At 51.4% G+C, this 12,123-nt stretch overlaps 1 protein-coding gene across 2 annotated transcripts in view; it reads right to left on the bottom strand.

The window, feature by feature from the left end:
• The window catches only part of PBX1 (PBX homeobox 1), a 130,597-nt gene that overhangs the window by 26,136 nt on the left and 92,338 nt on the right, over positions 1 to 12,123 (bottom strand). For both annotated transcript variants that reach the window (XM_069862719.1, XM_069862720.1), the window contains exon 3: positions 2,738 to 2,982. In XM_069862719.1, coding sequence (XP_069718820.1) covers positions 2,738 to 2,982 — 245 coding nt within the window. The remainder of the gene's footprint in view (positions 1 to 2,737; positions 2,983 to 12,123) is intronic.

Below are 12,123 nucleotides of genomic sequence, written 5' to 3'. Positions count from 1 at the left end.
TGATTATGGAGCTGGGGCAGGTGAAGCCCTAAAACTCATGTAAAGCATGAATAAGTCTTACTGTTTCTGGCTGTGACTGGAGGAACTGTAGATGTATCTGAGGACAATGAACCTTTTGAGCCACCGTCCCTCCTCCTGCTACCCCAGCTGGACCCCAGCACAATGTGTCCTGCAGAGTCCCTTGTGCTTCACAGGAGCAGCTCCCAGAGAGACACGGCCCTGCTCTGTGCTCTTAGCACATCAGATAAGAAGTAAATAATGATAATAATTAAAGACCGAGTAAGGCAAGAGCCCTGACAAGGAAGGGCAAGCAGGTAATAATCCCAATTAGCTTGCTGCTGGCACAGCACTGTCTGGCTGCTCCTGCTGTCCCCATGTCATGCTGAGAGGACAGGGCAGCAAGAGGAATTGAGGGCACAGGGGAGGGATTTTGAGGGCGCATGAAGGTCACTTCATTGCCCTCTCCTCCATCCCCATCAAACACCTTGTGGGCATGACGGAATCCCCCGATTCCCACGACCAAGCCTTGAAAACCAGATTGAGAGCAGCACTTGGACCCTGGTGGCTCAAGAAGCCTTTAGTGCTCCTGCAATGTGGGCAGCTTCTCTGGGGACAGCATCCCCAGCGGCCACCCCATAGTGGGGAGGAAGGGGTTAGCAGGGGAAACAAAACACTGATTTTGTGGATTGAAAACATGGGCTTGCCTTACTATCTCCCACCCTATCTTTCCAAGCTGAATTCACACCCACAGCTCAGATCCAAGAGGGAGATGCTGCTGAGGCCAGCAGAGCCCCTCCAACTGCCCATCACCAGCTTCAGCTGACAGCTCCCACCTCCCAGGGCGAGCGCCGGCTACGAGAGCTCTCAGCCGGGTGCCTCTTTGCTCCCAGACACCCGAGCAATTTCAGCTCGTCTCCTCTTGGCGTGAAATAAAGAGCATTAAAAGCAAAATTGCTGGTGAGCGTTGTGCTGTCATAGCAGCAGCCAGACACCACGAGAAGCTGGGCGCTGAGCTCCCCCAGCCACCAACAATAGGACTGCAGGGAAGAGGATGAAGAAACCCTGAACCCTGGCTTTGCCCAACTACAGGTGATGATACCGGAGATGTGGAGTAGCACAGCTATTTCCAAAGCAATCTGGGGGCAAAACCAGCTGTGTGAGAAGGAAAGATGTGGCCCATCTCAACGGAAGGGGCTGCAGCAAAGGTTTCTCTCACCTGAGCGTCCCTTTGGGGAGCACAAATGATGCAGAAACAAAATCAGAAAAGCAAACAAACAGTATTTGCACCCAAGGGGAGGAAGGAGCAGAAGGTCCTTCTCTGAAGCCTGTCTCTGGCTGTGCCCTCGGAGAAAGGTCCTTGCTGGCTCTGCCCTTCGTGGGTCTCTCCTTGGGCGTGAGTGGCAGAGGACATGGGGGTCTCTCTGCCTCTTCAGCCTGGGGGCTGAAGAATGAGCCCTGACACGCTCTTCCACCCACGTGAGGGGGCTGAGGCTCCCTCCTGTCACACCATCCTGCCTCCACGCCTCAAGGGAGTGACAGCAAGGGCTGAGGGCAGCCACTGAAGGTCACCCTTCCAAACTGCTCCCTGGGCCCAGCCACCTCTTCCTCCTCCAACACCACCAAAATGCCTTTCACAGCATGACCGTGCTCGACTAACTCCCACACCAGAACCCTGACTGGTCACCGTGTCTCCAGCTCCAGCGCAGAAGCACCCACCTAAGGCAGCTCCACAGCACCCTGACAATGCTGAGCAGCAGCCCCAGCTTGGCCAACGTGGCACTGGAAGGGGCAAGCCATCCCCCATGCCCCCCCAGTCAGCCCAGTAAAAAGGGTGCTGGGCTGGCTCACAGCTCCATCGCATCGGCCGACGGCATTAAACCAGAGATCTGCCCCCTCCCCGCCTGGCCCCTGGCCACGGAGCCCGTCCGGCACCCAAAAAGGAGGGATGCTTGCTGGCTCACACTCCACAAACCACAACCTCAGGGAAGAAACCACATTTATCACAAGGGCAAGCCACGCAGCGGCAAAGTGAGGTCTGCAAAACATCTGGAACTGTTTGAAAGAAACTGGTTTTGAGAGCTGGCCTGCAAAGCTTGCAGTTGTCAGTGTTACCAAGAGCTGCATTCATAACCCAAATAGCATTTGTTTCTTTTTTTTTTTTTCTGTAAGCATCATTTTCCACAAGAAAAAAAGACTTTTTTTTCAGGAAAAAATTTTTCAAGCAGAAAAAAAGTTCAGTTGAGATTTTGATTCCACCCCTTGCTTGGAAAACTGCCTGCAGTGAGGTCAGCACCTCAAAGAGGACTCCCTCACCACAGGGCCAATTTTTGGCTAGATGTTAGGGGAGGAGTAAAAGCAAACATCAAAGGGGCAACCCACGCTGAGTCTATTCTCCTGCCACTTCCTAACATAAAACCTCAACCCTCCCAACCCTAAAAATGCACATTTTTCACTCCAGTACCAAGTAACAGTTTGCATTTGCCCGTACACTCCTAACAATAGATGTCAGTAGCGATCCAGGCTGCGAACACCCAGCGCGGAGCAGCCGGCACTGGAAGGCAGCTCTTCCCAATCAATCTGGATCCAGCATACGGCACCGGATGGGAGTTCTTCCCAGCAGATCCAGATCCAGCACCCGGCACTGGATGGTAGCTTTCCCCAGCTGCTCTGGGTCTGGCTCCTGCTCCCACCACCACCCCAAGGCAGCCCAGCCCTCTGCCACGAAGGAGCCTGTTACCTGCTCATACTTCTCCAGCTCCGTGTGGTAGATCTGCCGGATCTGGGAGAGTTTGGCTCTGTAGTCAGAGTGTTCCACCGAATTGTCGGAGCCGGCTCCTCCTGATGCAGCGGCGGCGGCAGCAGCGGCGGCTGAGCCTCCTCCTTTTTCTGGGCCTGCTACCCCCTCGGCCAGGAGCATGTTGTCTAACCGCATCAGCTGGGGGTCCGTGGGCTCCTCTTCCTGGGCTCCCCGGATGCTCAGCACTGCAGGAGACAAAAAGGGGACAGGGAAGCCTGAGTCACGCCTGAGGTTTAACTCAGGGGAGCGAATCCCCATCCCAAGCTGGACAGGTGGGACTAAGTCCCCATCACCGGGCTTTCCTCCCCTTCCCAAGGGCAGTCCAACACGCAGTCTGCATCCCAGTGCTCTGGGTGCAAGCGCAGCTCCTGGGTCTTCCAGCCCAGCAGTGATGGGGAACTCCAGCTCCCTGCTCCTCTCCCTGCCTCCTCCCCCGCTTCCTGCAGGGAAGAAGCAAGGCAGAACCGGGAGAGAGCTCACTGCAGAGGGAACCCACAAAAACACACTTTGTGTTCAAATATGCAGGGGAACTGCTAGCAGCACCAACTGAAAACCCAACATATTCACCAATTCTTGCTGCCAAAAGCGACAGGGACCACATCCCAACTGGAGCACGGGATGGGAAGTCGGGAGTCTCTAGCCCAGACCTCAGCTCTCCTGGGAGTCCTTCTCCAGGCACCTAACACATCATTTACATCTCATCTTGCACCATCTACATCAGTTGTCAGCCCCAGCTGGCAGTGGAAGAAGTACAGAGTCCAGGGCTGGCCTGTGCCTCAGTCTCCCCATCTTTAAATACAGACACAGAGGACTTACAAAGCCGTGCTTTTAGCCAGACAGTGGAAAAACAAGCAAAAAAAAAAGTATGAAATGGGTTTTATTCTTTGTGAAACACCTCTTTTGTTTTTTTAAGAATCCAGTTGTTTCAGTGAAGTCTAAACCATGGTAAGAAAAAGGGTGACAATAAATCAATCCTCCTGGAGTGACTTGCCAAGGAGAGAATTTTCCTCCCCTTTCTGTACTCTCTGCCTCAATTACTGCTTCAAGTAAAAGTCCTTCTGCGAGGGTTTTCCTGGAAAAAACACACAGGAGCCTCCTGACCGCTCCGGGCTGGCTCAGCAAAGGGGTACATCCCATGTCTGAAGGATGGAGGTGCCCTGTGAGCCCCCCACGTGCACCCACATGGTCTCAGTTTGAACACAGCAGTGTAACCCTGTATTTCCCCACCCACACACAATGTATAAATAAAATAAACCCTTGATGAGTGAACAAAGGAGGGATTTCCTAAGAGGAACAAATTGTATTTCCCCATCCCGTCTGGCACAGGAGCTCAAAGCACTTTAGGAACGCACCCCCCCTACCCCAAGCACACGCTCGGGCACATCCAGGGTTGGGTAATGTCGCGTGGGTTTTAGTAAAGCTTACATCCAAAATGAATCTGACCTCCCTGAAAGAATTGCAAGCGACTTTCCCCTCAATTAAAAAAAGAAGTCTAAAATCAGTTAAAATAAGAAGTAAAACCAGAGCAGCTAAGAAGCTCCTCCTTACTCTGAAATAAGTTAGAGAAGGATATAGCCATTATCAGTATAAAACTGAAGTACAAGACCCTGTGGAGAGGTTTGGCTTTCACTAAAAAGAGCTATTTTTAAGCCTCGAACTCTTCTGAAATCATTGTTTTCAGGACTCCGAAATTTATTGGCATTTTTGTGATTAAAACACTCACTGCCAGCAAAGGTGGGAAGATCAGGCAGAAAGAAAAGGAAGAAAGAAGCCCAACAATGGTGAATTTGCCAATAAGATGAGCTAATAATAAATAATTCTACACCAGAGGATCATTCTACAGAGGGATGGGGGCACGGTGCCAGATTTGAAGGTGGGTGCTAGTTGCCAAGCCCTGAGGAGACAGATCCAGCATCTCCCTCCACTGTGAGAGGCTTCGACAAGAAAATGGTTTGGGGTCTGTGGTCCATAAACTGAAACAAGAGGGAAACGGAGCCAAAATCTTATAAAAAGAAGAGGAAAGGGGACAGGCTACAGGGGAGAGAGAAACTGGGTACGAAAAAAAAAAGAATAAACTCCTATTCTTACAGGGGGAAAAAAAAATCACTAAATTAAAGCACATCAAAAGCCCAAATACAGAAAGCAACACAGGTAAAAAAAAAATCATTAAAAAAACCCAAATAAACAAATCAAAAGCAGAGTTGCCAAAGCAGACGCATCTGGATTTCAAAGGGAAATATTTTTAGATTAAAAATCTCCAGAATCATTGACCTGACAGGTAGGCACGAGTGATTAATTAGTCTATGTTTAGAGAGCTGCTTCCCGATGAAAAGCACTGGGTAACCCTGAGCTTTATTACCGTGCAACACAGAGACGGACCAGCACCCGCTGCGTGGCACATCCCGAGCATCCCACGGGCCCCTGTCCTGCTGCAGAGACCCGGATCCCGCTGGCTCCTCACAGAGACAGCCTGGGCTCGGCTGCCAGCGCGGAATAACGTGAGGGAGGGAATAAATGGACAGGACAACGTGTCAAAGCAGAACTGATGCTGCTTATTTACCCCTGGAAGGCCGTGCTCAGTCGAGGATTGGACAAATTGATTATTTAAAAGCTCCTTTTTTATCCTCCCAGCGCTGTCCCAGCTCCAGAGCATCTCCGGTCAGGATGCCAGGGGTGTCGGGCTCCCCAACAGCTCCAACGTCTCAAAATACCCCCCGGGAGAGAGGGACTGGGAGTTCGGGGTGAGCGGCACAGGCAGCACCCGACCCGCGGTGCCTGGGAGCCGATGGCCCCAGGGACCCACCAACTTAAAACAAAATAAATGAAGCGGGATGATCCTTGTGGTCCAGCAGAAGTTGGAGTCGAGGGGCTGCGGATGCACCCCAGCTCAAGCCACAGCGTCCCCAGGACCCGCCATTTGCTGCTCCTGATGAAAAGAGGGGGGGGGGCGGGAAGGAAAAAAAGGAAAGATAGTGCCTGGCAGCCGGAGGGAGGAAAATTCATGCAATACTTTCTGTCCTTGGCTGCTTTCCTGCTGGCTCGGCAGCGCCCAGGGCTGCAACAAACGCCGCTAGAGGTCCCTCGCTCCTCAAGATGCATTTTTATATAAATATCCATATGCACACATGTGAATATACATGGATGTATTTGAAAAGCAAAGCCGAGCCACGCGCCTTGTCCCCGCTGCGAATCGCTCCTGGGGTGACCCTCGAGGAGACGGAGGAGCGTGGCCACCCCACGGCTCATGGCAGGGTCACTGTCACCACAGCAGCAGCTGGGGACCCGCCAAGCCACCCGCCTGCAGTCCAGCCACGGAGACCATCAGGGTCACAGAGACCCATTCCAGCAGCTGGGAAATGGCTCCCGGCTCACATGCTCGCTCCTTGTTCCTCCTGAGCGAGGTATCGCAGCCACAGTCCACAGAGGACACAGAGGGCTGGCTTGGTGGCCTCGGAGAATCAGGTGAGGAGAGAAAGCTGAAAATAGCTCCCTGATCCTTGCCTGCCCTGCGATTCATGGACACGGGATGGAAACTGCATCGAGTCGTCAAAGCTTTCACCTGCTCCAAGATGTTTCCCACCGACCTGGGCAGCTCTGAGGAGCACGGGCAGAGCCACCAGCCCCACACTCAGATGAGATGAAGAGCCAGCTCCCCACAGCACTCGTGTGCCTGGTGTCCCCATGCAGGGCTGGGGCACGGGGCAGGAGAAGAGCCCTTGCCAGACACGGTGCTGGCGTGTGCCCTCAAAATGGACTGCACTCTGCAGATGGTCTGGGGCTGTGAAGACATCTAAGAAATCTACAATGGTGGGCACAAGGCTTCTCCTGGCCCTCCATGCCACCATCCCCTATCTCATGCACTCCATTTTCCTAGGAGCATTTTTCCAAAGGGACTTGAACAGCCAGCTCAGTGCAGGAGCTGTGATCACAGCCACTTTTCCAAGGCCACCCAAAATGCCCCAGCTCGGCAGCTCTGCTCTCCATCCCTTCCAAACCCGCCAGATCAGAGGTGTGCAGGCAACGCAAGGCAGAACAACATCACGAAGCAAATCAAACATGATGGAGGTGATGGCACCAGCTTAGCAGGAGATTGTGGCTCAACAGAGACAGCAGAAGAAGATGCTCAAACCTCCAAACTCTGTCGTCTAGAAAGGACAACTTATCCTACTGCAGTCAGTGTCCCCAAGCTAAGGAGATGGGGGAAGCAGGGGCCTCTCCCAGCCGGACTCCCAGCACACAATTTATCTGCTCACGAGGGGACACAGGTACAGCACTCCCCACCATCTCTCATCCTTGTGTCTACTGCACGTGTGTGCACTCATCCCCACTTAGATGCCAGCCAGGTCTTCTGGGGTGGAAGCTGACGACCAAGCTGAAGACACTGGAGGAAGCTACAGCAAGGTGGAGCCGTGGGAACTGACTTTCCAGGGATACAATTGGGATATCTTGGAGGAAGACACAGTGAAGGACACAAAGCCAACCCTGGTTGTGATGATGAAAGAATAAGTCTCCAGAGCTGCCGTGGCCGCTCGTGAGGGATTTGCTGTAGGGGGCCAGCATTCCTCAGCTATCCACTAACTTCACTGCCAATGCATAGATTTGCTGTAACCAGCTGGTTAAGATCCCCTCCAATTACGTGAGTTGGTAGTTCCTCCAGCTCTGTTTGCCGACACCACCAGCCAAGGGCTGGTCCCAGTGGCTGGACATGTAAACAACCCCACCCTAAAAAGAAACCTACTGTGTGGTTTTAATGGGTACAGAAGGAGCCCCTGCGCTCCCATCCATGCCAGGATGCTTCCGGATGGGTTTTCTCATGGTTGCTTCTGCCCATGCCCAACTCACAGAACTGCCTTTCCAGTGGGACATTTTAAAGGAGAAGGAGATTTCAAGTAAATGATTGCAAGTTATCAAAAATAATGTGCTACTTAGCATCAGAGACAAGCATCCTGGCAGGCAGAAATGGGAAGCAATGTTGGAGCAGATGGGAGCAATTAGGTTGTGATTTTCCGAAGGGTTTTCTTTCCTGCCTCCACTGTGCCTAAGATGAACCGGGGAGGGGGGAACAACCCACCCATCAACAGAATTTTGAGAGATGTGGATGATTCCTCTGACACGGCCACCAGGCTGCGAGCTGTCCTGTGGTGTGACTTTCCCATGAGAAAACCTGAGCTGCCCCGCATGGCAGTGCTGGCTGCTCTCACTGTCCTCGCACAACCACAAGCCAGGTGAGATGCCTCCTTCCCCACCGAGACACTCATCTGCCACTGGATGCCTCACTCAAGCGTAAGATCAACAAGGTCTTGCCCAAATCCTTTCTTGGATCAGTGGGTGCTCCTGCAACGAAGGTGGGCAGCTCCTCCTTGGGAACTTCAAAACTCCTGCATGGACCCATGCAGCACACAGCTGGGCTTTGAAGCACACACACTTTGAAGCCCTCTTCCACCCGTTTAAAATTTAAGCACCCTCCACAATATTAACATGGGCTCATGGAGCCCCAGTGTCAGAAGGCACATGAGCTCGCTGTTTTTCTTTAAACATATGGTTTTACACCTCCAGGTCTAAAGCAAGAGCCAGCAATCAGAGGGACAGCCGCGATGCCAGCAAAAGCCCCTGCTAGCAAAACCAGGAACTAATCACCTTATTTTAAGCTGATCTCATTACTCCCTGGAGCCCAAGTCTACGTTTGTGAACACTGAAGATCAAAAGCACTGAACCTGGTACAAAAATATCCCCATCTGCCTCATATTTAAGGACAGTTACGCAACTGGTGGCTTGCGGCTAGCTGGCTGCATCCCCGTACTCATACCTTTAGTCACCGCGAGGTCAGGGGTGTTGGTGTTTGTTTCCTTGACTGATCCATGATAGCATGGGCTTGAGCTGCTCTTCCCCAAATTCCTTTCGGTAGAAAAGCCACAAGCCCTCATGCACCAACCTAAATTCACGGGGTTTTTTTCCTACACAAGTATATTTGCAGCCTATTTTCTTCTACAACAGCAAACCCTAGAGACAAGGGAAAATCCAGTGTCTTGGACCTCTTTAAACACAAAGTCACCTTCAAGACCCTGTGCTCAGAAGGAATAAATAAACTCATAGAGCTTTGTGAGAGATACTAAAGCACCTCTGGCTGGGTCTTCACGCTGTCAGTTCACAGATGGCGACGTAAATGTCTCCTTAGCAAAGCAAGTGGCATCCACCTTAACTGGGTATCAACAATCTCAGCCACCAAGGTGGAACACTTCAATGTTAAGTAATCACAGGGAGTTTTAAACCTAGGTTGGATATTTTCAACATGTTTACATAAGAACACTGAGAAAATCAACATCAAAACACAAATACCTATTTCCAAGATAAACAGGAGCTGGAATTTCCAAATACACCAACTCACACCCTTCCAGGATGCAAGAAGTAAGAGAAGTTGGGATTTTTTTCCTCTTAAAATTGACATAAAAGTTCCCCATCTCACTCCAATCTTTCCAAAACTTACAACTGGATGAACAGATTTTGCTCAGTTTTTCCAAAACAGGCTGCCGTGAGATGAGGCATGGAAAGTTTCAGCTGGCAAGATGGCTTTTTGTGCATTTCTTTATTTCCCAGAAAAAGGAGGAACGCTGTGAAACTGATGGGCTGTTTCTGTCACAAATTTTCACAGTCTTAAGCCATATAACAAACCAAAATCCAAGAGAGAGAGAGGCTTGTACGCATAAGCAATGCAAATCCATCTCGGACACTTGCAAACCCATCTCCTCGCCCAACACAAGAGGGTCCATAAGAGCTGTTTGGAAACAAAGCACTCAAACAGCTTTGTGAGGGATGTTTTGAAAGGCAGAGAAATGTTCCTTCAGTCCATGTAGTCCCACAGAGATGGAAGCAACTCAAATCATTTCAGAATACTGGTCTGTCCAGCCTGAGGACAACTCCCGAGGTGGCCAATAAGCCAAACCAAGTCCATGACCAACTGCAGGAGCATCAGTTGCTCAGGGCAGTGGCATTTCCCCCAGCACCCTCCTGCCCACCATAAGTTTTGGGAACTTGCATCACAAACCAATTCAGATCAATCAAAAGTCTTTCCTGAATCAAAAATGAAATCTTCCACTCCTGTTTCATGTTAGAATCTTCCTCCCTCCCTCTTTTTCTAAATCAAAATTTGGGTCAATTTTAAAACAACCAAACTGCTTTAAAAAAGGTAACTTCCCATCTTTCTGGGGCGGAAGAGTCCAAATTATTTGCTGAATTCAACCCAGATTTAAGAAAAAGAGTCTGAATTACCCTCAAGTCGTAATTTTGGGGTGTGAGGAATGGGAGAAGGGAATTTATCACATGCCAAAAAGTTTCTCAGCTCCCAGTAGCAGCTCTCCATCACCTCAGGAGACGCAGCTTGCGTGTGCCACGGAAGCTGCAGAACAGACACACTTATTTCATAGCACATTGGCAAAGAGTCTGCACCAGTTTTCTCCTAACCCCTTCCCAAATGCCAAACGGGTGCCATAGCGAGCAATGATATGGCAGCAAAATGCTCCAAAGGTGGGGAAAATTATCACTGAGACATTTGGTATAAAGGAATCCCCTCCCCAAATGGAAAATGATCTAGAATACCCCATTTCCCAAAAATAAGGCACAAAGTTGGGTTAATTACTGGGAACTGGATTCCCCAAGAAATGCGACTCCCTGGGAAGTCGAATGAACACAGACGAGCTCATCTTTCCAGTCCTTCCCCACATCTTCCTCCTGCTGACCAGTTTAGCTCATGGCTCGTAACTAAGCCAGGTACGGAAGCTTTTGACCCCATCCCCACATGCCCTGTTTGCTCTGTTGTGATCGAAAGAAGCACTGTGGATCAAATTCAAGCATTTTCTATTCATCTCTTCACAGTTCTGACTCCGCGAGCCCACTTATGGAGGCTTCACTGCAAGCTGGTGGTCAGCTCCCATGGGCTTCAGCAGCGAAACTCACAGCAGGACTTTTCACATCTGAAATTTGGTGGCAGGTTGCGCTCAGAAGCCAGGGCAGACTGAACCTCTCGCACCATGAGCAGATCGCTGAACAGTGGCAGTTTAGCAGCAAAAAGTAGGCTGGATGGCCTTGCAAATGTTAAAAACAAGCCAACTCAAGCCAAACCGAGCTGGTGGACAAACCACCTCCTTCTCAAGTACAGCAGCTTCAAGCCCATCTTCACCATGTCCTACCCAGCAGCCAACCCTCACAACTGCACCTAATTAAGCAAATGGACTTCACTGCTCCTTAATAACTCTATGCCAACAACCCATCATCCCAGAACCAACCTCTGGGCGTGGAGGGGTCAGCCCTGCCTTACTGGCACTCATCCCTTCAAAGAGCATGGGTAAATTTTGGCCATGCAGAGGTCTCCTCACCACCCCACTGAGCACCCCCCACACCCCCAGGCCAGGCTCACGAAGCAGGCTGATACAGAAGAGTGATGTTGGAGCAATCCTGCCACCGGCTTATCTCCAGCAGCAGTTTTCCCCTTCCTAAGCAAGGCAGGATTAGCCGGCTTCAGTTACAGCTGAGAAGCGTAATCAATCCCTTATCTGCATAGACAAACCCAGCACGTCTCAAATGCTGCATGGACCACACTGTAAGGGAGAGATTGTCCGCGGCCACCCAGCCTTCTCCATCTCACTCTCCTCCATCTCAGCCCAGCCCAAAGGGATGGGGACCGGCACCAACTTCCAGCTGCCTGGAGCAGCAGCCATGGGATATAAAGGAAAAGAGTGAGCTTGAGCTGGGCCGGGTTTCAGTAGATGTGACCTGGGGATGGTCCCACTCGGTGGAGCAGCAGCATCTGCCCTGAGAAAGGCTGGGATGGTAAATTGGCATTACAGGCAGCGGAGGGGAGGACAACACAAACCTGCACACGTGCCCTCTTCCCACCCCTCTTGGAGCATGTTTGAGAGTTCTTCCAACCCTAGAGTACCATATGGGGCAAAAGAATCAGATTTTGCTATTGTGATGAGAAGAACGGCGGTTAAACACAGGGCTCGTCCCTGCTGTGCTGGGACCTCACCTTGTCCTGCTGGCGTTCAGGTGATGGAGCCAGGAGAGCAAAGCGTCCCCGAGGGACAGAGCAGGGTCCCCACCCCAGGAGGAGGCTCGGACCTGGAAACACATCCCAGCCCCTGGAGCAGGGAGTGGACGAGGGGCTCCCTAAGCCCCGCAGGAGCAAAGCAGCAAACAAAAGCTGGGATTGCTCCCAGCACAGGTCGAGCCGCAGCTCCCCCTCCCCACGGCAGCGGGGCTGGGATGTGCCTCCTGCTCCCGAGGCGCTTTGCATATGAATCCTCCTCGCTGAAAAGAAACGGGCCCTTTGA

This window comes from Phaenicophaeus curvirostris, chromosome 8 (assembly GCF_032191515.1).
Source record: "Phaenicophaeus curvirostris isolate KB17595 chromosome 8, BPBGC_Pcur_1.0, whole genome shotgun sequence".
Lineage (NCBI taxonomy): Eukaryota > Metazoa > Chordata > Aves > Cuculiformes > Cuculidae > Phaenicophaeus > Phaenicophaeus curvirostris.
Note: the sequence above shows the minus strand (reverse complement) of the source record. Positions and strands in the feature narration are given on the sequence as shown.